The sequence below is a fragment of the Lygodium microphyllum genome, chromosome 1, assembly GCF_053477565.2.
Source record: "Lygodium microphyllum isolate KBCC chromosome 1, Lygodium_microphyllum_v1.1.10, whole genome shotgun sequence".
NCBI lineage: Eukaryota > Viridiplantae > Streptophyta > Polypodiopsida > Schizaeales > Lygodiaceae > Lygodium > Lygodium microphyllum.
In genome coordinates, this window is record NC_141135.1 from 105,361,613 (window position 1) to 105,388,104 (window position 26,492).

General features: G+C 39.7%; 1 protein-coding gene across 2 annotated transcripts in view; it reads left to right on the forward strand.

Moving 5' to 3' along the window:
• The first annotated feature begins 731 nt into the window (after positions 1-731).
• Positions 732-26,492, forward strand: part of LOC148041493 (uncharacterized) — a 46,627-nt gene continuing 20,866 nt past the window's right edge. The window contains exon 1 of one of the 2 annotated variants that reach the window (XM_087688407.1): positions 732-1,047. In XM_087688407.1, the coding sequence (XP_087544533.1) occupies positions 891-1,047 (157 nt within the window). In that variant the 5' untranslated portion in view covers positions 732-890. The remainder of the gene's footprint in view (positions 1,048-26,492) is intronic. The other variant, XM_087688400.1, reaches the window with a different exon arrangement.

The following is a 26,492-nucleotide window of genomic DNA, read 5'->3' on the forward strand; positions in this document are numbered from 1 at the left end:
AACAACATCGAGAAAAGAATCCAACCACACCAAATAATTTTTGTCAAGAAAATGAAGAAAGACATAGAAACATTCTAGCCGTTCAAGGATAACTTCGAGGTTAACATAGAAGCAATAGTTGATATTATAGACAAGGCTAAGAATTTTGAGCAGGCCACCATCTGTAAGAAAAATGTAACCGTGACAAGGTACAACAACCTAATATATGGATACCCATCAATATGTAAAAAATATTATTTTTGAAGAGAAAAAACCTCATTTAACATAGTAAAAAAAATGCGAATGTTCAAAATCACGATCATTGACTCAAGCTATATAAGTATACATATTCTCTTTTTGAGATTCTCAATGTATTTAAACAACGCTAAAACATATCTACAAACATACTTTGCTTTAAAACACGTCACATATCTAGACACCATAAGTAAAATTGCTACATAACAAATATGCAAGAATTGCATATGAAACTTCATACTCCTTTACTTAGCTACATATGTCAACCTAGTTTGAATAATGATGGGTATTCGATGTTCACAAAAAACTGGAAATGAATTTCAAAAAGACCTTTGAAAGCTATTGAAGAAAGGCTTAAAATTAGGAACTTCACGAAATATTATGCTATAAAAATGGCTAACACATATGAAATTTTATCCAAATATCCCTTTAAAAACTTTAAGTTAAAGGTTTTTGTATTATTTAATAAGAATGTTTTCCGTGAACGCTGTCTAGAGCATCATGTGGGCTTTGGTGACAAACGTGGGCAGGCCTCTCACATACGAACATCCCCGTGTTCTTATGAGTTTTAAGGTGTCACCTTTCTAATTCTTAAGTCATCTCATGTATGTCGTTCTCTGCAAAAGAATAGCGAGTCCTGTTGCAGAAGGGTTGATATGACCAGTATGGTAGCAAATGCGCCACCAATAAATGGCGTGTTCCATGGATTTTCAAGCCAAGATGCTTCTGTTTATGGTGTAGTCAAGGCCAAGCATTTTCGGCCTCCATCCAGACCCATGGTTGCGCCTCTGTGTACTGCAGCTCGACACACTGGTATTTGAATATTTACCTACTGGTTTCGTTTGTCCCTGATTCAAAATAACAGCAATATGTGTTGATTCTCATACTGCAATTTTGGGGATTTTGGTATAAAGAATTACATTAAGTTAAATCAGGGAGTAGCTTCACAAGCTAAGTACTGGTTATCCTGCTAGCATTGTATTTGATATCTTCCTTGAGCACACGGCCAGGGAGCATGCATTACAGGGATTTCGTACTTTGTTCTTTTATTTCAGTGATATCAGATTTCGGCTGTCACTATGGTATATCACATGAAATTGAATGCTATGAAAGATCAGTATGTTGCTGATTCAGCTCTATTGTGTAGCATGAGGAGATGTACAACCACAAAATGTAAAGGATATGGAGCTATGACATAAAAGAAGTGATCATGTGAATAAAATTGCAAATCAAGGATATAGTTACAAGGTTAGATTTGACAATATGAATTATGATCATACGTATGATTCTGAAGTTCTTATCTTTATTTCATCCATAAATAGATGGGCAATCAAAAGAAGCTAATTCTATTATCCTAGATCTTCTCAAATGCTACGTGTTAGAGCATAAAGCAAAATAGGAAAATTGTTTGCCACTAGTGGAGTTTGCTTATAACAATACGACTAGCAAGGTACCTTTTGAAACGAAGGGTTAAGTAAGTCCCACCCAATTTTCATACAAAGGATAAGATTTTTAAGCCGGCAAGTATGTCAAGTGTATGGATAAAGCATATGCTAAGGTAAAATTAGCCCTCCAAAAGACTTAGAAGTAAAAGAGGATAGCTGATTGGCATCACAAAGCTTTTGAGTTTGCAAAGGGTGATTGGGTTCTTTTGCGTCTTGAAAAGACAAGGGTTAAGAAAAATATAGAAAAAGCACTTGCGTACTTGAAGTCAATTATGTATTAATATGGGTATTTTCAAGTGTCATAGAAGATCAGTGAAGTAGCTTATAGATTGAAGGTATCTCATCATTGTAGAATTTTGAATGCCTTTCATGTGTGTCTTGTTAAACCAATGTGTCCAAGGATATCATTCATGAGCTTTAGCTATAGCTTGAGGAGCTCAATGAAATTTTGGTTTTTGCATAAATATTGGTACATAAGGAAAGGAAAGTTCAAGTTCCTTGTTGCTATTGGGTGAAGTTTCAAACTATTTGTCAATGGATATGAAGTGGATGGTAGAGGGTTACTAACTAAATTTACCTTGGTTGTTGCAGCTTTACCTTAGGCATTTTAGATAGAGCAAACTTTGCTTGTGTCTCAATTAGGCTCAATAGAGCACAAGTTTGGAGCATTGGGTAATGCTTAAGAGGGGGTAGCACCTTTGCTCTCATTAGTACAAACGGGCTCAGATGTCTAGAGGTCGTACAGTGACACTTTCTTCATGTTTTATTTGAGGCACTAATTGCTGATATTACATTTGCATTGGGACCTGTATGATCAATGCATTAGTTATTTCAATTGCATATAGTTTCTATACTATGGGCTTGTATATCATATAGATTGTGTTTGTACGTGTAACATATATTTGCACTACAGTAGAAGTCTAGATTCAATTGGCATCCTTGTATCAAGTTTAGATAAATGGTTCTCAAGCTAATCAATAACCGATTTGAAACTGATCAGAATTTTTATCTCAAAATTGAGGCAAAATTCATGCCAAAATGATCATAAGTTGATGCAGAAGTATAGTTCCAGTGCTTGTGCGAAACTCATACTCATCTGCATACATCTCACAATGACTAGTACACTAAGTAGTGACCTCATGTCAAACATACTGTCGGCGCAATACCTTGGATGCATGCTGAATACATCCGAGATCCACTACATATAAGAGCTGTCCATAATTGGAGGAGTGGAAGTGTTACCTCCCCCTTGAGCATTAGACAATACTTTGGACCCTTGCTTTGTTGAACTTGATGGAGCCTGAACTAAAGTCGGAACTAAAGTTGGCTCTAACTGAAAGGCATCTACGTAAAGCTATAAGTGAGGATGGTATGCCAAGTCTCAATCTTCCATCCATTTGACATTCATTTGTGAATAATTTTGAAATTTCACCAAGTATCTCCTAGAAACTTTACCTTTGACCTTTCTTTTCTTATGTGCCAAAATCTGCTCGGGTACGAAATTTCATCTAGCTCCTTAAGCTTAGGTTGAATTTCAGCAGACATATCCTCTGGCATATCACCATGAAAAGGCCTCAACAAAATGACATGAAAGGCATTGTGTATGTACAAATATGGAGGTAATTTTAGCCAATATGCTATATCGCTAATCTTCTCCAACACCTAGAAGGTCCATAGTATCTCATACTTAACTTCAAATACAATCTTTCTCTTTCTTTCATCTTTTTCAGCCTTGCCTTTTCAAAATGTAGCAGTACATAGTCACCCTCTGCAAATTGCAAAGCACATCTGTGGCGATTAGCTACCCTCTTTTGCTTTTCTTGCGATCTCTGAAGTGCATATTTTATCTTTGCATAGGCTACATCCAAGTTTTCCACATAATGATCAGCGTCAAAGATCTTATCCTTAGTTTGCATAATAGGTGATACCTTTTTGCCACCCTCAACCACCTCAAATGGAGCTTTGTCTGTAGAACTATAAACTGTGTTGTCATAAGCAAACTCAACCAAGGGCAAATATTGCTCTCACTGTGTCTTGCGGTTTGAAACATAGCACCTCAAAAGATCTAACACTGTGGAATTTGCTTCCTCAGACCGACCATCTGTCTGCGGATGGAAGGATGATGAAAATTTCAACATGATACCCATATTCTCAAAGAACTTCTTTCAAAATAAACTGGTCATCTGGGGGTTTCGATCACTAATGATCGACTTTAGCATACCAGGATACTTAAAGATGTCCTGCGAAAACAATTGTGTAATATGATCAGTCTTTATTTTTTTCCTCATCGGAATGAAATGGGCTTGTTTGCTAAACCTGCAAATGATAGTTTATATTCCATCATTCTTTGTAGGTGTCTTAGCAAGCTTAAAAATAAAGTCCATTGCAATGCTTTGCCAAGGCCTATCTAGAATATGCAAGTGCTGCAACAAACCCGACATCTTTTGCCTATCATGCTTTACCTTTTGGCATATGATATATGGCTTAACAAACTGTTCTACATCATGCCTCAAAGTTGGCCAACAAAAGAAATGCTCCACTACCTTGACCGTGGCATTAATACCTCTGTGTCTTGTATACGGGGAGCATGACTTTCAGTAATAACTCTAGGCCTTAATTGCTTTGTGACACACATTGTCTATGTATCATTAGAAATCTATCTCTTAGCACAATGTGTTTATGCCTTTGGCCATTGCAAAGCTGATCATAAACATTAGCAAAGTCCGAATTAGCAACATATTGCTATTTTATGGTATCCAACTTAGTGTGATAAACCATGTTGATGGCTGAAATTTGTGGCTTACGTGTAATGCATCAGCCACAACATTCTTTTTACCATCATTATGTACAATCTAAAAATGAAACATAGAAAGAAAATTTGCCTATCATTATGTACAATCTAAAAATGATACAACATTCTTTTTACCATCATTATGTACAATCTAAAAATGATACATAGAGAGAAAATTTGCCCATCTCATATGCTTCTTTGACAACTTTGTTTGTGTCAGAAAGTACCTCAAAGTTTGATGATTTGTCTGCACTGTAAAATCAACCCCCAACAAATAATGTTTCCACGTAGATAGTGCATGAATTACATTTAAGAGCTCTTTCTCATAGACTTGCAAATTCTTTTCTACACCATGGAGAATTTGGCTCTCATAAGCCATAAATCAGTTGTCCTGCATGAGAACAACCCCAATGCTATCTCCATATGCATCACATTGAACTATGAATGACTTCCTTAGATCAAGCAACACAAGCATAAGAATTGAAGTTATCTTTTCCTTCAACTTTTCAAATGCTGAATTTACATCAAAACCAACGCCAAACGTAGCATTTGCATCACCATCATTCATTCCTTGAGCCCTATAAGCATTCGGGGGTGCAGATGCGGTACCAAACATGCTAGTTTTGTGCCTGAGGCATCAAGCCAATGCTGCCATACATAGGGTTTTGCATATTTCCAGCCATACTCGAATACATTGGGCCTTGTACACCATGCATTGGCTACTACATACCATAGGGATTTGTGCCATACATTCTCGTATGTGGTCTTTGTCCAACTATAGCATGAAAAATCATGCTTCCACTAAAATATCCTAGCTGCCCCATCATAGCATGCATGCCCGACTGTCCAAAATCCATTGGATTGGCACTTCCGTGATGGCCTTGCATTTGCATTCCTTGCCCCATAGGTAACAATTGTTTTATTTCATTAGCATCTTTGGGAGCTTCAAATGAGGGGTTTGGCATTATCTTTGATGCATCATGCTGTTTTGAAGGTGTAAAAGATATCTTGTTTTTCTTGCCTTTGTTGTCCTTCTTTGGAGCATTAAAAAATTGGGTAAATTGAGGATCCTTTGCCAAGTTAGCAAAGAGATTTGCTGCTGTTTGTATCCTATTCTTGAATTGGTCATCAAATTCCTCTTCCTTTTGTTGGTTATGAGCCGCCTTATGCCCTGAAGGCTGTGTATCTTGTCTAACAACAACATTTTCAGCTTATTGTTCATGGTTTGAGCCTTGTCCAAGGTCAGACATTGCATTTCCTTCATTCCCATGTGAATGCTCATACTAAGAGGCATTATCACTGCTTGAGTCCATCTCACTATATGAAGATATATTGTTGTAATTTCTTAGCGCTGAGAGTAAAAATCAGCACTAGCACAAGCTTTGGCTTGCAATCAGGTGCCTGAGGCCCACCTGTAAAAACATAGATCTAGAACATGGATTGAGGTGGAAGCTATGGAGGTTGGAAGAGAAAGAGTGAATTCATGAAGACACTGACATGACTGACTGTTATACAAGTGAATTAGGTTCCAAGATGAAAGCTTGGACTCATAAATACAATCTTGTGTATAGACTGACAATGACACAAAGACTTTACTGAAGGACAAAAGTACTATGACATTGCATTAGAAAAGAGAGCAAGTACAATGCTTTATAGGAAACTAGATGGTAGTACTTCTCTTAATGTGCTTATGGGATTCTAGTCCTGAGCCCTCATTGTTCCTTCCAAAGAGACTGAAGTAGGTGTCATTGCAAACATCTCAACACCTCTCCTTAATCATGACCAGTAGTATAGAGTATGTAGAGGCTTTAGTGAGAGCAACACTTGCAAAGTGTGGGCACACCATAGACATGGCAAAACACCAGAGGCTGTTGCAGAAAAGGATAAGTGCAGGTATCACAAACATGGTGGACATCCAGAGATTATAACAGGGGTCTCACAAAGTGTACAGAGGCTGTAGTACAAGGCTACATGAGGAGTTTACAAGTTTATGTCCGAAGCATTAGGGCTAGATATTACAAGGCTAAAAAAGTCTATCTGAATAGAAGGATTGATGAGGTTTGTCCTTCTCCTGGTGGTCTTCTTTTTCTTCTTCTTATTCTTTTGCTCTATGTTCTTCTTCTTTAACAGCAACTAGATAGGCCTTTTGGGACCTCTTTTTGGCGTGGTAGAACTTCTCGGTGTGTCTGGTCCTTTTGCAAAAGTCACAGAAAAGTTGGTCGTTCTTGCCTTTGTGTCAAGAATCGCATGGTGGGGGGACTTGCTTGAGCTGCTGCGCCAAACATACATTGTATACACAAGAGGAAGCTCACTCAAGAACACAAGAAGAGAGATGGAGGCCAAAACGTTTTCTTGCTGGTTTCTTCTTCTTCTTCCACACACTATACAATGTACACAAAGTATAGATAAGATACAACATAAAGGAAAGTGGCCTTTTAAGTCAAACAGTGCAGAACCGACTAAAGTAATTGATTGGCGTTATATCTTTGCCAGTTGTAGGTAGATGTAACAAACTAAATATAATAAGTGATAAGTCAGTGGCCATGTGAGTATCATAGTGACCACCAACGTGTTAAGTGTAGACGTGCAGACTCATCTAGCCAGACAGTCTATCATCAATGTCCGCATGTGTTGAGCTTGCTATCTCAACACTCCCCCTCAAGCTCAATTTTATCTCTACAACTCCAAGTAAGCTTCAGAACTTTCGAAGCTTCTCTGCACCCAATGCCTTTATGAAAATGTCAGCTATCTGATCTTGTGTGCTGACATATACCAAGCATGGAACACTGGATTTCTAGCTAGCTGTATGCTGCTCATGTTGTCACAATGAATGACAATTATACCATTTCCTTGCATGTCCAAATTACCTAATAACTTTTGCAGCCATACCACCTCACATGCTGCCATAGCAGCACCTCTATACTCAGCCTCTGTACTCGATAAAGCAACTGTAGGTTGCCTTTTGCTGCTCCATGTAACTGCTGTACTACCAAGGGAAAACATGACTCCACTTGTAGATCTTTTGTCTGACATGCTACCAGCCCAATCTGCATCTGTGTATCCAAAGACTTGTACGTCCTTACCTGTCTCATAAAAGAGTCCATAATGTAAAGTGGACTTCACATACCTCAATATACGTCTAACTGCATCCAAATGAGGCTTTCTCGGCATTTGTATAAACTGACTGACAAGGCCAACAGCATAGCTCAAGTTTGGCCTTGTGATAGTCATGTAAATCAAATTCCCTACTATTCTCCTGAGCATAGTAGGGTCTTCTATCTCATCCCCAAAGTCAGCACTCAACTTCACATTTTGCTCCAATGGTACTGAAAGAGGCTTACATGCTATCATACCATACTTGGATAACATATCCAAGCTATACAGCCTTTGAGATAGGCATATACCATCATCACATCTAATCACCTCAATACCAAGAAAGTATCTTAGCTCACCCAAATCTTTCATCTCAAACTTCTTCTTCAATAAGTCCTTAACTTTAGCAATCCCATTGTCACTGTCACCTGTAATAATAAAGTCATCCACATAGATGACTATGATGACTAAACCTGCATCTCCCTTTCTCACATAAAGTGAGTGATCAGCATGAGAAATACAAAATTCAATATTGACAAGATACTCTCCAATCTTATCAGACCATGCTCTAGGTGCTTGCTTTAGCCCATGGAGCGCATTCTTTAACTTGCACACATATGTGGGATGCTCTAAATCCTCATAACTTGTTGGCTGCTCCATATACACTTCTTCTTGCACTTCACAATGCAAGAAGGCATTCTTAACATCCATTTGTTGCAAACTCCAACCTTTGGCTACTGACAAGGCAATCACACACCTAACAGTTGCCATCCTAGCAACTGGACTGAATGTCTCTTGATAATCTATGCCATATGTTTGAGCATAGCCTTTTGCAACCAGCCTAGCCTTATATCTGCTAACTGAACCATCCGCATTATGCTTGACTTTGTAAACCCACTTATAGCCTATAACTTTCTTACCCTTAGGTAAGGGTATTAAATCCCAAGTCTTATTGGCTTCTAATGCATCCATCTCCTCATCCATTGCTGCGTTCCAATGAGCATGACCAACAACATCCTCAAAACAAGTGGGCTCAACATCCTCAACTAGTTTCATCATATAAGCATAATGGTGAGCTGCATAACCTTCAAAACCAAATCTTTTAACAGGGTATTTGACCCTGCTAGATCTGCGTATCACGGGACCACTCAATGTAGCCTTTACATTACTATGAGCTCTCTGTACACCTGGCGTCCTGACTAAAGGAATGTCAAGCTCATCATCCAAACTCTCCGAACCACTAGAATCTCCATCCAATCCCAAATGATTGGTAGATGCATCATTACCATCCAGCACTTTCTTCTTTCCTTTGTCCTTCCCTGCAACACTTATAGATCCATCTAAAGATGTGGGGCTACTCCTTAGTCTCCCAGACCAAGGGCTCACTGTAGGTGTAGTACCAGATGATGTTTCTGGTCCACTAAGACTCCGTGATTCTTGTTTTTTTTTCTGCACATAACTGTCATGATCATTATCATAATCTAATACATCACCAGCAGGTGCATACCAGCTGCCCATCTCATTGAAGATAACATCCCTGCTCACTCTGAACTCACCTGTGACAGGGTTATAACAGCGATACCCTTTCTGCTCTAAAGAGTATTCAATAAAAACACATTTTCTGCCTTTGGATCAAGCTTTTTCCGTAGCTCATCTGGCATATAAACGTATGCAACACAGCCAAATACCTTCAAGTGCGATACATCGGGCTTCTTGCCAGTAAAGTATTCTTCAGGAGTCATCCCAGGAACTGCAGTTGTGGGAGTTCTGTTCATAATGTAGACAGCAGTATGGACAGCTTCAGACAAAAAATGTTTGGGCATATTATTTTCAGCTATTAATGCCCGTGCAACTTCTGTAATATGCTTGTTTTTTCTTTCTGTAACACTATTTTGCTATGGGGTATACCTGCAAGTAAATTGTCTCTTTATTCCATGAGTCCTCAAGAAGCCACTGAACTCATTAGAGAGATACTCTCCCTCTCCATCTGATCTCAAGCACTTCACTTTTAAGTCTTATTCTGTTTCAACAGTTGCCTTAAAAGATTTGAAGTGCTCAAACACATCACTTTTTTCTTTCATGAAGTAAACCCATAGCTTCCTTCAACAGTCATTAATAAATGTGACAAAGTAATTGTTGCCACTAAGAGATACATTCTGTGTAGGCCCCCAAACATCTGTATGTACTACATCAAGTATATTTCTGCTCACTTCTCTATCATGCGAGAAGGGTTGCCTCGCTTGCTTATCAAACTGGCATGCTTCACAGACTTTATGCAATTCTGCAACTCTAAAAGAAGGCAACCCTGTAACCAATCCTCTAGACTGCATTAATTTCAGCATTTGCACATTTGCATGTCCAATACGTTTATATCATATTTCAATATCTACAGCTACTCCTTTTCCTTTAGCATACATAGCAACATCCATTGCAGGAATTCCAACATCTAAAGTGAATATTCGGCCAACTCTACTTCCTTTTGCGACCAACCTGCACTTATCATTAAAGTCTTCTACAAAACAACCTTTTGCATTGAATCGGACTTGCAACCCTTGCTCTACCATTTGGCCAACAGATACTAGATTCTTTGTAATTGATGGCACATGTAATACATCTATCAGACTCTTTGTCTGGTCATCATACAAGGACAAGGGAACCTTTCCAATGTGTAAAATTTGGTGGCATGAATCATCACCCGTCTGCACATAACCTGGATTTTGTAAGTCCTGCATCTCTCCAAACCATTCAATATGACTGGTCATGTGATTAGATGCACTTGAATCGATATACCATACATCATCATGTGTTCCCTTTCCTGTAACTGTATTTATCATATGCTGCATAACAAACAGACGCTCATTTTTGCCTTCATTCTGTCGTGAAGACGATGCATAGTTTCCTTGCTGCAATTTACCGCTGCGAATATCATCCTTCTTTGCATAGCAATGGACTGTAATATGGCACGTTTTGCCACAATAATGGCAAACGATAGCAGAATTTCGAGAACCTCTATTCTGCTATCCACCTCTTTCTCTAGAGCTCCTCCTGCCTCTAAAGTTTCCTCGGGGCCTCTTGAAACCTGCATTTCACCAAATTGCTGATTGAACCTGTTTTGCTGATTATCGCCAGAACGTCCCATACCACGGCCTCTCGAAGAGGATCTACCACGTCCCCTTCCTAAACTCGAGTAAAATGATTGGACTTGTTCACTATTTCTTTCAAACGAATCACCCTGCATATTAATATCTTCAGTAATCATGAGAGAGATCAGCTCATCAAAATCTAAAAATGGCTTCCGTACATATACTGAAGTAACAAACGATTTCCATGCCTTCTCATTGTTAAGGCTACTCAGGGTGGATGAAACTAAATCATCATCATCCGTCATTGCATCAATCGCTGCTAAAGCATTTACAATGCTCCTCACCTTCAACACATACTCATTGACAGACTTTTTTCATTTTTTCAAGTTATTCAACTCTTGCTTGAGTTGAATCTTTCGTGCCTTTGTATTTACTGAAAACATGCTCTCAAAAATTGTCCAAGCTACATGTGAAGTTTCTGCATTCCTGATATGTCCGAGTATAGTATTATCAATGACTTCAGATAGCCAGTACATCACCTTTTTGTCTTTTGCATTCCACTCTTTCCATGCTTTTAACTCATCTGCAGTCGGAGGGATACCCAGCTCTAGGTTCTTTTCTTCACCTGAAACAAACTCATAAAGGCCCTTTTCAATAAGGAAGTTCGTCACACGAAACTTTCATAAAGGGTAGTTGTTATTGTCGAGCTTCTCAATAATGGGATTTTCAGTGTTCTCTGTCATTATCACAAACAAGGATACAACACAGCAAGCTAGTCTTCTGCAATCTTTCACAACACGTGCACAGCAATACACTAAGCAATCTTTTCACTGATTGCTCAATAGTACATGTAATCTGCAACCTGTTTGCAGATAAACTTTATGTTTGCTTCCTGCAAACATCTCGAAAATTACAAATTCGCAATTTGTAACCTGCGCACCCACTTTCGGTCAATACAGCGGAAATCACAGCATACCCTAAAACTGCTGTCTACAACCTTGCAGCTCTAAAACGGGGCCTAAAACGGCCTCAAACGCCCAAAATAACTGCGGGAAAACCCTAAAGGGCTAGTCTGCAGAATATATAGTGATCTGCTTGCATACCAAATCTCACAGCAATTTGAGATTTTTGCTTGACCCTGCTTTCGGTGCCTCCACAGGCACTATCCAAGAGAGTGGAAGAATGTGAGAGCTTCTAACCCGTTGCTTGCTTGCTCGAACCTTGCTTCTTCTCCTTCACCTCAGCCTTTGAAAGCAGCCTCTCTTAGTGGCGCGGCTCTGATACCATGTCAAGAATCGCGTGGTGGGGGGACTTACTTGAGCTGTTGCGCCAAACACACACTGTATGCACAAGAGAAAGCTTACTCAAGAACACAAGAAGAGAGATGGAGGCCAAAACGCTTTCTTGCTGTTTTTTTTTTCTTTTTCACATACTATATAATGTACACAAAGTATAGATAAGATACAACATAAAAGAAAGTGGCATTCTAAGTCAAACAGTGCATAACTGACTACACTAATCGACTGGCGTTATATCTTTGCCAGCTGTAGGTAGGTGTAACAAACTAAATATAATAAGTGATAAGTCAGTGGCCATGTGAGTGTCATAATGACCATCAACGTGCTAAGTGTAGACGTGCGGACTCGTCTAGCCAGGCGGTCCATCATCAATGTCCGCACGTGTTGAGCTTGCCATCTCAATACTTTGTACATACTACCAACATATAATGCTTGTTCATCTCTAGAGGTGCTTGGTTCTTTCTTAGTTTTTAGCTTCTTTTCCTTCTCTAACAGTGATACATGGATATCAACAAGCTCAGGGTTTGGCATATTGATTAGAGTTATTGACACATTATTATATTTAGGAGGTAAACACCAATGCAAACATCTTCTTTCATTTTATTGTTGATTCTTGCAAGCCGGGTTAGAAGTCCTTCCATGTAATTTAGATGTATGGCAAGTGATGCGTTGCTGCACTTCATTTCAAGTCTGAAAATCTCAATCAAGAGACCATACTTTGATGACTTAGACTGTGCACCAAACAATGTGTCAAGTCTCTTTCATGTATCGTGTGAAGTATCACAGTTATCCACATGGTAGATATAGCTGTCATCTAGCTCTAGTTTGATAATTGTTGAGATGGCAAGCTCAACACATACAGACATTGCTGATGGACTGCTTGGCTAGATGAGTCCGCACGTCTATACTTAGTACGTTGGTGGTCATTATGATACTCACATGGCCACTGACTTATCACTTATTATATTTAGTTTGTTACATCTACCTACAGGCTGGCAAAGATATAACGCCAGTCGATTAGTGTAATCAGTTATGCATTGTTTGACTTAGAATGCCACTTTCTTTTATGTTGTATCTTATCTATACTTTGTGTACATTATATAGTATGTGAAGAAGAAAAAGAAACCAGCAAGAAAACGTTTTGGCCTCCATCTTTCTTCTTGTGTTCTTGAGTAAGCTTCCTCTTGTGTATACAGTGTGTGTTTGGCGCAACAGCTCAAGTAAGTCCCCCCACCACGCGATTCTTGACATGGTATCAGAGCCGCGCCACTAAGAGAGGCTGCTTTCAAAGGCTGAGGTGAAGGAGAAGAAGCAAGGTTCAAGCAAACAAGCAACGGGTAATAAGCTCTCACATTCTTCCACTCTCTTGGATAGTGCCTGTGGAGGCACCGGAAGCAGGGTCGAGCAAAAATCTCAGATTGCTGTGAGATTTGGTGTGCAAGCAGATCTCTATATATTCTGCAGACTAGCCCTTTAGGGTTTTCCCGCAGTTATTTTGGGCGTTTGAGGCCGTTTTAGGCCCCGTTTTAGAGCTGCAAGGTTGTAGACAACAGTTTTAGGGTACGTTGTGATTTCGGTTGTATTGATCGAAAGTGGGTGCGTAGGTTACAAATTGCGAATTTGTAATTTTTGAGGTGTTTGCAGGAAGCAAACATAAAGTTAATCTGCAAACAGGTTGCAGATTACATGTACTATTGAGCAATCAGTGAAAAGATTGCTTAGTGTATTGCTGTGCACGTGTTGTGAAAGATTGCAGAGGACTAGCTTGTTGTGTTGTATCCTTGTTTGTGATAATGACAGAGAACACTGAAAATCCCATTATTGAGAAGATCGACAATAACAACTACCCTTTATGGAAGTTTCGTGTGACGAACTTTCTCATTGAAAAGGGCCTTTATGAGTTTGTTTCAGGTGAAGAAAAGGGCCTAGAGCTGGGTATCCCTCCGACTGCAGATGAGTTAAAAGCATGAAAAGAGTGAAATGCGAAAGACAAAAAGGTGATGTACTGGCTATTTGAAGTCATTGATAATACTATGCTCGGACATATCAGGAATGCAGAAACTTCACATGTAGCTTGGACAATTTTTGAGAGCATGTTTTCAGTAAATACAAAGGCACGAAAGATTCAACTCAAGCAAGAGTTGAATGCCTTGAAGAAAGGAAAAATGTTTGTCAATGAGTATGTGTTGAAGGTGAGGAGCATTGCAAATGCTTTAGCAACGATTGATGCAATGACGAATGATGATGATTTAGTTTCATCCACCCTGAGTGGCCTTAACAATGAGAAGGCATGGAAATCATTTGTTACTTCAGTATATGTATGGAAGTCATTTTTAGATTTTGATGAGCTGATCTCTCTCATGATTACTGAAGAGATTAATATGCAGGGTGATTCGTTTGAAAGAAATAGTGAACAGGTCTAAGCATTTTACTCGAGTTTAGGAAGGGGACGTGGTAGATCCTCTTCGAGAGGCCGTGGTATGGGACGTTCTGGCGATAATCAGCAAAACAGGTTCAATTAGCAATTTGGTGAAATGCAGGTTTCAGGAGGCCCCGAGGAAACTTTAGAGGCAGGAGGAGCTCTAGAGAAAGAGGTGGATGGCAGAATAGAGGTTCTGGAAATTCTGCTATTGTTTGCCATTATTGTGGCAAAACATGCCATATTACAGTCCATTGCTATGCAAAGAAGGATGATATTCGCAGTGGTAAATTTTAGCAAGGAAACTATGCATCGTCTTCACGACAGAATGAAGGCAAAAATGAGCGTCTGTTTGTTATGCAGCATATGATAAATGCAGTTACAGGAAAGGGGACACATGATGATGTATGGTATGTCGATTCAGGTGCATCTAATCATATGACCAGTCATGTTGAATGGTTTGGAGAGATGCAGGACTTACAAAATCTAGGTTATGTGTAGACGGGTGATGATTCATGCCACCAAATTTCACACATTGGAAAGGTTTCCTTGTCCTTGTATAATGGCCAGACAAAGAGTCTGACAGATGTATTACATGTGCCATTAATCACAAAGAATCTAGTGTCTGTTGGCCAAATGGTAGAGGAGGGGTTGTAGATCCGATTCAATGCAAAAGGTTGTTTTGTAGAAGACTTTAATGATAAGTGCAGGTTGGTTGCAAAAGGAAGTAGAGTTGGCCGAATGTTAACTTTAGATGCTGGAATTCTTGCAATGGATGTTGCTATATATGCTAAAGGAAAAGGAGTAGTTGCAGATATTGAAATATGGCATAAACGTATTGGACATGCAAATGTGCAAATGTTGAAATTAATGCAGTCTAGAGGATTGGTTACAGGGTTGCTTTCTTTTAGAGTTGTAGAATTGCATAAAGTCTGTGAAGCATGCCTCAGTTTAGTAAGCAAGCGAGACAACCTTTCTCGCATGATAGAGAAGTGAGCAGAAATATACTTGATGTAGTACATACAGATGTTTGGGGGCCTACACGGAATGTATCTCTTGGTAGCAGCAATTACTTTGTCACATTTATTGATGACTGTTGAAGGAAGCTATGGGTTTACTTCATGAAAGAAAAGAGTGATGTGTTTGAGCACTTCAAATCTTTTAAGGCAACTGTTGAAACAAAATTAGGCTTAAAAGTGAAGTGCTTGAGATCAGATGGAGGGGGAGAGTCTCTCTAATGAGTTCAGTGGCTTCTTGAGGACTCATGGGATAAAGAGACAATTTACTTGTAGCTATACTCCACAACAAAATGGTATTACAGAAAGAAAAAACAGGCATATGGCAGAAGTTGCACGGGCATTAATGGCTGAAAAGAATATGCCCAAACATTTTTGGTCTAAGGCTGTCCATACTGCTGTCTACATTATGAACAGAACTTCCACAACTGCAGTTCATTGGATGACTCCTGAAGAGTGCTTTATTGGTAAGAAGCCCGATGTATCGCACTTGAAGGCATTTGGCTATGTTGCATACGTTCATGTGCCAGATGAGCTACGGAAGAAGCTTGATCCAAAGGCAGAAAAATGTGTTTTTATTGAATACTCTTTAGAGCAGAAAGGGTATCGCTGTTATAACCCTGTCACAGGTGAGTTCAGAGTGAGCAGGGATGTTATCTTCAATGAGATGGGCAGCTGGTATGCACCTGCTGGTGATGTATTAGATGATGATAATGATTAGGACAGTTATGTGCAAAAAGAAAAACAAGAATCACGGAGTCTTAGTGGACCAGAAACATCATCTGGTACTATACCTAGAGTGAGTCCTTGGTCTGGGAGACTAAGGAGTAACCCCATATCTTTAGGTGGATCTATAAGTGTTGCAGGGAAGGACAAAGGAAAGAAGAAAATGTTGGATGGTAATGATGCATCTACAAGTAATTTGGGATTTGATAGAGATTCCAGTGGTTCAGAGAGTTTGAATGATGAGCTTGATATTCCTTCAGTCAGGACACCAGGTATATAGAGAGCTCATAGTAATGTAAAGGCTCCATTGAGTGATCCCGTGGTACGCAAGTATAGCAGGGTCAGATACCCTGTTAAAAGATTTGGTTTTGAAGGTTATGCAGCTCACCATTATGCTTATATGGTTAAACTAGTTGAGGATGTTGAGCTCACTTGTTTTGAGAATGCTGTTGATTATTCTTATTGGGACGCAACAATGGATGAGGAGATGGCTGCATTAGAAGCCAATAAGACTTGGAATTTGGTACCCTTACCTAAGGGTAAGAAAGCTATTGGCTGTAAGTGGGTTTACAAAGTCAGGTATAATGCAGATGGTTCAGTTAGCAGGTATAAGGCTAGGCTGGTTGCAAAAGGCTATGCTAAAACATATGGCATAGATTATCAAGAGACATTCAGTCCAGTTGCTAGGATGGCAACTGTTAGGTGTGTGATTACCTTGGCAGTAGCCAAAGGTTGGAGTTTGCAGCAAATGGATATTAAGAATGCCTTCTTGCATTGTGAAGTGCAAGAAGCAGTGTATATGGAGCAGCCAACAAGTTATGAGGATTTAGTGCATCTCACATATGTGTGTAAGTTAAAGAAGGCGCTCTATGGGCTAAAGCAAGCACCTAGAGCATGGTCTAACAAGATTGGAGAGTATCTTGTCAATATTGAATTTTGTATTTTTGATGCTGATTACTCACTTTATGTGAGAAAGGGAGATGTAGGTTTGGTCATCATAGTCATCTATGTGGATGACTTTATTATTATAGGTGACAGTGACAATGAGATTGCTGAAGTTAAGGATTTCTTGAAGAAGAAGTTTGAGATGAAAGATTTGGGTGAGCTAAGATACTTTCTTGGTATTGAGGTGATCAGATGTGATGATGGTATATGCATATCTCAAAGGCAGTATGGCTTGGATATGTTATCCAAGTATGGTATGATAGCATGTAAGCCTCTTTCAGTACCATTGGAGCAAAATGTGAAGTTGTGTGCCGACTTTGGAGATGAGATAGAAGACTCTACTATGTTCAGGAGGATAGTAGGGAATTTGATTTACATGACTATCACAAGGCCAGACTTGAGCTATGCTGTTGGCCTTGTCAGTCAGTTTATGCAAATGCCGAGAAAGCCTCATTTGGATGCAGTTAGACGTATATTGAGGTATGTGAAGTCCACTTTACATTATGGACTTTTTTATGAGGCAAGTAAGGACGTACAGGTCTTTGGATACACAGATGCAGATTGGGCTGGTACATGTCAGACAGAAGATCTACAAGTGGAGTCATGTTTTCCCTTGGTAGTGCAGCAGTTACATGGAGCAGCAAAAGGCAACCTACAGTTGCTTTATCGAGTACAGAGGTTGAGTATAGAGGTGTTGCTATGGCAGCATGTGAGGTGGTATGGCTGCAAAAGTTATTAGGTGATTTGGACATGCAAGGAGATGGTACAGTTGTCATTCATTGTGACAACATGAGCAGCATACAGCTAGCTAGGAATCCAGTGTTCCATGCTAGGACAAAACATATTGAGATGCACTACCACTTTGTGAGAGAGAAGGTACTTGCAGGAGAGATTGACTTGGTATATGTCAGCACACAGGATCAGATAGCTGACATTTTCATAAAGGCATTTGGTGCAGAGAAGCTTCGAAAGTTCCGAAGCTTACTTGGAGTTGTAGAGATAGAATTGAGCTTGAGGGGGAGTGTTGAGATGGCAAGCTCAACACATGCAGACATTGATGATGGACTGATTGGCTAGATGAGTCCGCACGTCTACACTTAACATGTTGGTGGTCATTATGATACTCACATGGCCACTGATTTATCACTTATTATATTTAGTTTGTTACATCTATCTACAGTTGGCAAAGATATAACGCCAGTCGATTACTGTAGTCGGTTATGCACTGTTTGACTTAGAAGGCCACTTTCCTTTATGTTGTATCTTATCTATACTTTGTGTACATTGTATAGTGTGTGGAAAAAGAAGAAGAAATCAGCAAGAAAACGTTTTGGCCTCTATCTCTTTTCTTGTGTTCTTGAGTGAGCTTCCTCTTGTGTATGCAGTGTGTGTTTGGCGCAACAGCTCAAGCATATCCCCCCATCACGCGATTCTTAACAATAATGGCCTGAGCCTTATAATCATTCTTTTGCCAAGTGACTACAAGGTCTGCATCATGAGGCTTCTTCTCTTTTCCACTGGTGATGGCCCAAAGGCTCTTCTTCATTAGGATGAGCTTGATATGGGTTTGCCAGGTATGAAACCCGACCCCTTTGAAGCGAACTGTTGGAGAGTCCTTGCCCATGCTGGAGTTGGAGGATCAACAGCAAATCAGTCTTCAAAATTCTCAGATTTTAGCAACAGAAGACTTGATGTTGAGTGTACTTGATAAGCACAAGTACCAAAAGACACTAGATGAATAGTATCAAGAGATATTGATGCTTGTGGCTCGAAGCTTGAGACATTCAGAATCTCCCCTCCTTGATTTGATGCTGAACAAAGTGTTGGACAACTTTAGATTTAGTGGATCAGAGTGGCAGAGGCTTGGTTTGAATGTCAAAATAATGGAAAGATGAAGCTTTGAGTTCTTGGCTATGGCTGTCATAGTTAGGGTTTGCAGGGCAGCTTGTTTTTTCATAGATTGCAGAAGTTGTAATGTATCATTTCCAAATCTTTTTTTTTAATAGAAATGAAGCTTACTTCATGGGCTATCAATGCCCTATGATGGCGGTCAATATCGCATTGCGTGGAGAGAGATCAGGGCATACGATCAGCACGGGTGCAGTTCTGGACAGCGTGACGAAATTTCAACAATGCTGAAGCATAAGATGGCCAATGTTGCACTCTGAGGTGTCAAGAACTAGCGCCTTGAGCAAAGAAACAAGTCCCCAGAAGGAATCGTGAGCTGATATGGGCTGGATGTGGAGATATAAGAGCTCCAGGTAAGGTTGGTACTACCTGGCTATGGCTGCCATGGAAGGTTGGTAAAGATAGAGTAAGAAAATGAACTCATTGGTTGGACTTGAGCTGTGAGCAGAGTTGGAGAGAGGCTAGAAGGGAGGTTTACTGATATGCAGTGATGTATGCCATGCTCACCATAGCTTTGATACCATGTAAAAACATAGATCTAGAACATGGCTTGAGGCAGAAGCTATGGAGGTTCGAAGAGAAAGAGTGAATTCATGAAGACACTGACATGACTGACTGTTACACAAGTGAATTAGGTTCCAAGATGGAAGCTTGGACTCATAAACACAATCTTGTGTATAGACTGACAATGACACAAAGACTTTACTGAAGAACAAAAGTACTATGACATTGCATTAGAAAAGAGAGCAAGTACAATGCTTTATAGGAAACTAGATGGTAGTACTTCTCTTAATGTGCTTATGGGATTCTAGTCCTGAGTCCTCATTGCTCCTTCCAAAGAGACTGAAGTAGGTGTGATTGCAAACATCTCAACACCAACAAATCGAGGGATTGAGTGGTAATCCCGGCAATGGAACCATGTAACCAACCTTCCTCCTCAAATAGGGATTGAGTGCTAATCCCAATGATGGAGCCATGTAACTAGCATTCCTCCTCATATAGGGTGGTAAATAACCTGATTAAGTACTATTTACGGCAATCAACAAATTCACAAAATTGAAATGTACACTTTACCATATAATCTTGGACATTGGACACCCTGTTGGCCTCAAAATTGGCTCTCCTTTTGGTATTTATTTAACTTAATTGAAGAAGAAGTTGATGTAGAATGGAATTCTCCCAATCTCTGTCGGTATTCCAACTTCCCTTGCTGTCCAAAATGACTAGCAAGTCTTCAATCTAATTTGCCCACTTGATTCGGATAGTCAATTGGCCTTCATCCGCTTTGATGGAGATGAAAAATGCCCCAAATTCATTCACTTGCTAGTCCCTCCACTTGAATTTGACTAAAAGCAGTTTCAGCCCTGTTGAATCCAAGTCTTGGAGCTTCCAAATTTTTGCACACTTCCCAAGGCTATTGCTAAAACCTAATTTTTGTTGCAGATTAGGATTTACAACAAAGAAATCTGAAAATTTTCAGCCTTTGGAAATCTCAATGCTGTAATCTTTGGAGCAAGGTTGGGAGATGAGAGAGAATGCTAAGGAGAGAGAAAATTCAGATTTTCTTCGTGAAGAACTGTTACTGCTGCTGCCCTGTCTCAACAGCTTGTAGATGCAAAGAACTGAAGAAAATCAATGATTTACTACTGCTGCTCTATCTCAATAGCCTGTAGATGCTGTCACCTGCTGTTGATTGGTCTTTTCTTGCCTTTGACTGCCTCAGAAGGTTGTCCAATGGCTGCTAATCAGACCAGCAACATCTCCTCCCTCTCTCTTGTAGGCTGAATATACTAAAAATGCCTCTGTCCAGCCTCTAAAGACGTTTTTCAGTCTTGTATGGGCATTTTTGACAAAAGTGGTAGCCTTCCCAAATGGTTTTTTCATCATTATCCATAATTAAGTATTAATTTTCAGTCTTTAAATATGTAAAATTAATCTAATAATTATTTCGGTGCCCTAAAAAATAATCTGACTGGGCAATAATTAAATTGGCCAGGGAACTTCTATTCTCGAGTGTCTTTGCACCATCTTTGACTATCAGAATGGCGTTAGGTATCATTAAACACCACTTCTCTAGTGTCACCAACTAACATGTATGGCCAAATGAATAACCAAGGCCAACAACTAGCACTAGATACCACCAAGTACCTATGTAGCCCTCATATTCAGCCTCTGTAGCACTCAGTGCTACAATTTTTTGCAACCTTAAACACCAAGTAATAGCCCCACTAGCCAAGGTAAAGATATACCCATTGGTAGATTTTCTAGTGTCAAGATCTCCTGCCACATCCAAATCACAGAATCCCTGCAACTCTAGTGTATCCTTTCCATAGCATATATACTTGTCTTGTGTACCTTTTAAGTATTTAAAGATACATTTCATTGCTTCCCAATGTGGTTTGCTAGGGTTAGACATGAATCTACTAACCACTCTCACTGCATGAGCAATGTTAGAACAATTGCAACCATGGCATACATCAAAGAACCACAAGTGGATGCATAAGGTATGCCCTTCATAGTAGTAATAGCTGCATCATTTTTTGGGCAATCAGTTTTGCTAAGCTTTGTATATGGCGGTAAAGTCATATCAAAAGGCTTAGCATCAATCATATTAAATCCGTCAAGTACTTTGCTGACTATGAGAGAAACAAGTGTGCCCTCTATCTCTTTTAATGCACATGCCCAAAATTTGTTCATTTGCTCCTAAATTTTTCATTGAGAAGGTTGAACTCAACTGCCTTTTAAGAGCATGTAAAGTACTCTTATGCTTTCCACCAAGCAGCATGTCATCCACATATAAGACCAACACAATAAGGCTTCCATTATCAGCCTTTTTAGTGTATAAGCAGTGATTTGCATGACTGCGTTTGAATCCATGGTTGAGCATAAAAGTATCAAACTTTTTATACCACTATTTAGAGGCTTGTTTTAGCCCATATAAGCTGCGTTTTAGCTTACAAACTAAATGCTCTTTCCCTGGAATAGCAAAACCTTTAGGTTGTTTCATGTATAGCTCTTCATTCAGGTCACTATGAAGAAAAGCAGTCTTCACATCCATTTGATCCAACTCTAAATCCAAGGATGCAGTGAGAGCCAACAAAACAGGGAGTGTAATCATCTTCACCACTGGTGGAAAAACGTCTTGGACGTCTATGCCTTCCTTCTGTGTATAGCCCTTAGCAACCAAACGTGCCTTGTACTTGGGCTTCTCATCAATACATTTCACCTTGTAAACCCATTTATTAGGAGTGACTTTTCTATCCTTGGGCAAAGGTACAAGCTCCCATGTGTTATTCGCATAGAGAGACTTCATCTCTTCTTGCATAGCAAGCTTCCACTCTCTTATTTTCACATGATTGTGCCTCTCTAAATGTCAGAGTCTCACCCTCATCAGTCAATAAAATGCAATCCAAAGATGATTGAAACCTCTGTGGCTGCCTTTTGACACATGTAGACCTTCTTACCCAATGATCTATATTGATAGGCAATGGACCTACATCCTGAGGTATGTGCACATAATCACTTGGTGGCTGATTTTCAGCATTTTCTTGCTGTTGTAACCTATTTTCAGCATGTTTTTCTTGCTGTCCTATTCCGTCACGTGCATCTATTTGCTGTCCATTATCTTTTGGTTGTAGCACAATAGGTTGCTGCTCATTTTCAGCATCAAAGGGGACAATATCTTTAGCTAGTGGTTGCTGAATGGCTGGCTGTTCATGCTGAAATTTGACCTTCTTTTTGTCAAGGTCACCATGTGTAGCATTTTTCAGAAGGCATCACAACCAAAGACAGGCAAATGGTCATATAAAGTAGGTTTACTAGACCAAACCTCTTCAAGAATGCCATTTTCCAATGCACGATTGGGAGAGTGATTGCATACATGAATTGCAGCTTTAAGAGCTTCCCTAGAATTGTTGCGGGAGATTAGGTGTGGATTGCATGTATGTGACTCTCTCATAGAGTGTGCGATTATATTTTTCAGCCACGCCATTTGATGTAGTATTTTAAGGGGTTGTCAACTCCCTCTTAATGCCATGCATCTCACAAAACTTTTTGAACTCATTATAAACATACTCGTCTCCATTATCCGTTCTCATAGCTTTTAACTTAAGCCCTTTCTTTGTGGTAACAAAAGTATGAAACCTTTTAAAAACATCCAACACTTCCTTTTGTTCTTTAACACATACACCCATGACTTTCTACTGAATTCATCAATAAAAGTGACAAAGTATCGTGCATCCCCATGTGAACTAATAGGCATAGGGTACACATCAGAGTGCACTAAGTCAAGAGCATTGGACTTCTTAATGACACCAAAGTAATAAGGAGACTTTACATGCTTTCCATTTATGCAATCATTACAAAAGTCTAGACCAGAGCCTTTTTGGCTCATATGGCGAAGTCTTTTGTGCCAAAGTTCCATCTGCGAATGAACTTCAGCCATAGCCAAAAACTTGCGAGGTAATGCTTTACAATGCAAATAATACAAAGTCCCCTTTTTGTTGCCTTTAACAATCAGCATAGAGTCCTTGTGGACCTTCCAAGATCCACCACCAAAGGTAGTAAAATATTCTCTTACATCAAGCTGCCCAACTGACAACAAACTTTTCTTTATGCTAGGTACATATCTGACATCTTGCAAAATTAGCTCTTGGCCATTTTCAAGGGCCAAGTGAATGGTATCTACACCCTCTATTTCACCATGCATAATTGTTGCCTAAGTAAACCTTGCCTAGGCAACCTGTAATGTATTCAGAAAATGACTCCAAAGAGGGAGTAACATGAAGAGAGGCACTTTTGTCTACTATCCATGATTGGGACAGCCTATCATGAACTGAAAGTAAGGCATCAATTAGCTCCTTTTTAGTGATGTGTATATCACTTGTTGCTGCCATAACATTTACATCATTACATGAGGCTACATCAAGTATCTCTCCAGTGTCAAAGATCTCTTCAATGACCACACTAGATGTAACATTTACCTTTGCAACTTCTTTTGAGGGAGAGTTATCATCATCTTTCTTGTCATCCTTTTTTTTCTTTCCTTGCTGTTTCTTTCTTTCTTGCTCTTTCTTGTAGTACCGATAGTGTTGGGATGTAAAGGTCCTTTATTCACCTCCGTGTATTTTACACGTGTATTGTTATGTTGTACATGTGAATGCACCCTTACGGGCCCTAAGTATAAATACATTTTATTCTTTGTGTACCAACACATTGTTGGTACACCCAAATCAGTTTGTCACTCTTACTCTCACTCTCACTCACCTGCTCACTTCCTCTGCTGCAAATCTTCACGCTTCCGCTACCCGCGCACTCCAACAACTGGTATCATAGCTTCGGCTAAGGTGTGCGCGCTTCCCGGAGCCCGTGTGAGACATCGCCAGTGTTTCGCTCGCAAGAAATCAGCAAGTCGTTATCTTTGCTGGTCAAGCGAGAGCACGCGAGAAACAGGCGACAGTGCTGCAGGCTCGTTTTTGCTCAGTCTGCAACCAGACAGGTCAGGCACAGCCATTCAAGGTCAGCACAGGTCAGGTCGTCACTGTTCTCAGCCACATTTCTATTCAGGACAGCCAGGCGACAGCTCGTGCAGCAGGTGACGTGCGATATCACTTTATCAGATAGATTCTGGAAGATGTTTTAATCACATTGACCAAGATCAAAACACAGGACAACCCTGCAGATGTTCTCACTAAAAGTCTAGGCAAGGCTCAGCATGAGCATTGCATACGACTAGTGGGAGTTGGTTAAAGGTTCACTCCGGACCTTTAAGTGGGAGGTTGTTGGGATGTAAAGGTCCTTTATTCACCTCCGTGTATTTTACACGTGTATTGTTATGTTGTACATGTGAATGCACCCTTACGGGCCCTAAGTATAAATACATTTTATTCTTTGTGTACCAACACATTGTTGGTACACCCAAATCAGTTCGTCACTCTTACTCTCACTCTCACTCACTTGCTTACTTCCTCTGTTGCAAATCTTCACGCTTCCGCTACCCACGCACTCCAACAGATAGTTGGGCTTTTTATGCCCTTTACGCCCACATTGATAGCAAGTAGCATACTGCTATTTGTCCTTGCTTTCTCTTGCTTTTGCCTTTATTTCTTACATTACCCTTCTTTTTTGACTTGCCTCTAAGATGATAGGCTAAACCACTACTTTTTCCACTGGACTTTCTTCTAGTCTCCTCATTGAGAATAAAGCCCCTAACACCATCAAAGGTTAAAGGAGGGTTGTTGCTTAGTGATACAACCAAAGACTCCCAGCTATTAGGCAGAGTCCTCAACAAGAAAAACGCCTTTAGTTTATCATTGAAGGGCTGCAAGCCAGAGTCTTGGAACTAACTCAAAATCCCTGTGAAAGCACTCAAATGCTCCCTTATTGGCTTAGACTCATTCGACTCCATAAGATGTACTTGATTTATTGGAGTTGTATTTTCATAAGTGTCCATTAACTTTTTCCATATGGCTTAAGCAATATCAAGACACTTAATATCTGCTAAGTACATCATTAGTTACAACCATTTTAATGTATGCAATGGCTTTCTTGTTGAGTCTAGCCCAATCCTCATTTGTCATAGCTGCAGGCTTGATTTCCAAGAGAGCATCATCGCAATCCTTCAGAAACAAAATGCTTTGCATCTTGTTCTTTCATAAGTCAAAGCTAGTGCCATCAAACCTCTTGATTTCAAGAAAGGATTTAGTGTCACTGCTGCTAGAAGCGTTAGTGGCCATTATTCAGCAAAGTGCCAAGTACCAGTGCTGTATTTTATGACAATAAATATTGGACTGAATATTCAGCTAATTTCAGCCAAAATTTCAGGATATAAGAGCAAGATTTGATCCAAGTTCATGTATAGCAATAGAAGGAGCGACTTTCAACAATATAACTGAGATTTCAGCATATAATCCATGCATACACCACTGCAAAGTGACTCCCACTTCAGCAATATCACCAAAAATACAATTGCAACAATCCCGGATCTGCTAGTGATCACTAAAACTACTGCACCATGAATATGTGTAATGCATAGTATGTGCCCAAAAGCACTTTTGATACAAAAAATACCAGAATTCTTTGCAATTTCTTCAAAATCTCACAAGTGAGAGATAATAAGCTCGAATTTCACTATGCACAGCACCAAGATTGCTTCAGCAATGTCCCCATTGTACGTTTCAAACATCAATTTTGCCAAAATTCTCAAATTTCAGCAAAAGCCTCAAAATTTTATTGATCAATCTTTCCCAGTTGCATTAATATGTGTTCCCAAGAGCATAGAATAGGCAAATTTAGCAAAATTTTGCAAAAGCCCCAAATTTCTCGTGTCCAAAAGTGCACCAATCTCGGTAAATTCGGCTCAGCTGAGAAAAATTTCACTAATACATGAAAAGCCCCAAAATTTTTCAAGGCCAATGTGCACAATTTTTGTAATTTCCAGGGTCCATTGTCATTGTTATGTCTGATCAACATCAGATTTGGAAAAACCCCCAAACTTTTGAGCATAACAATGCACTAATTTGAGGACCATGCTTGC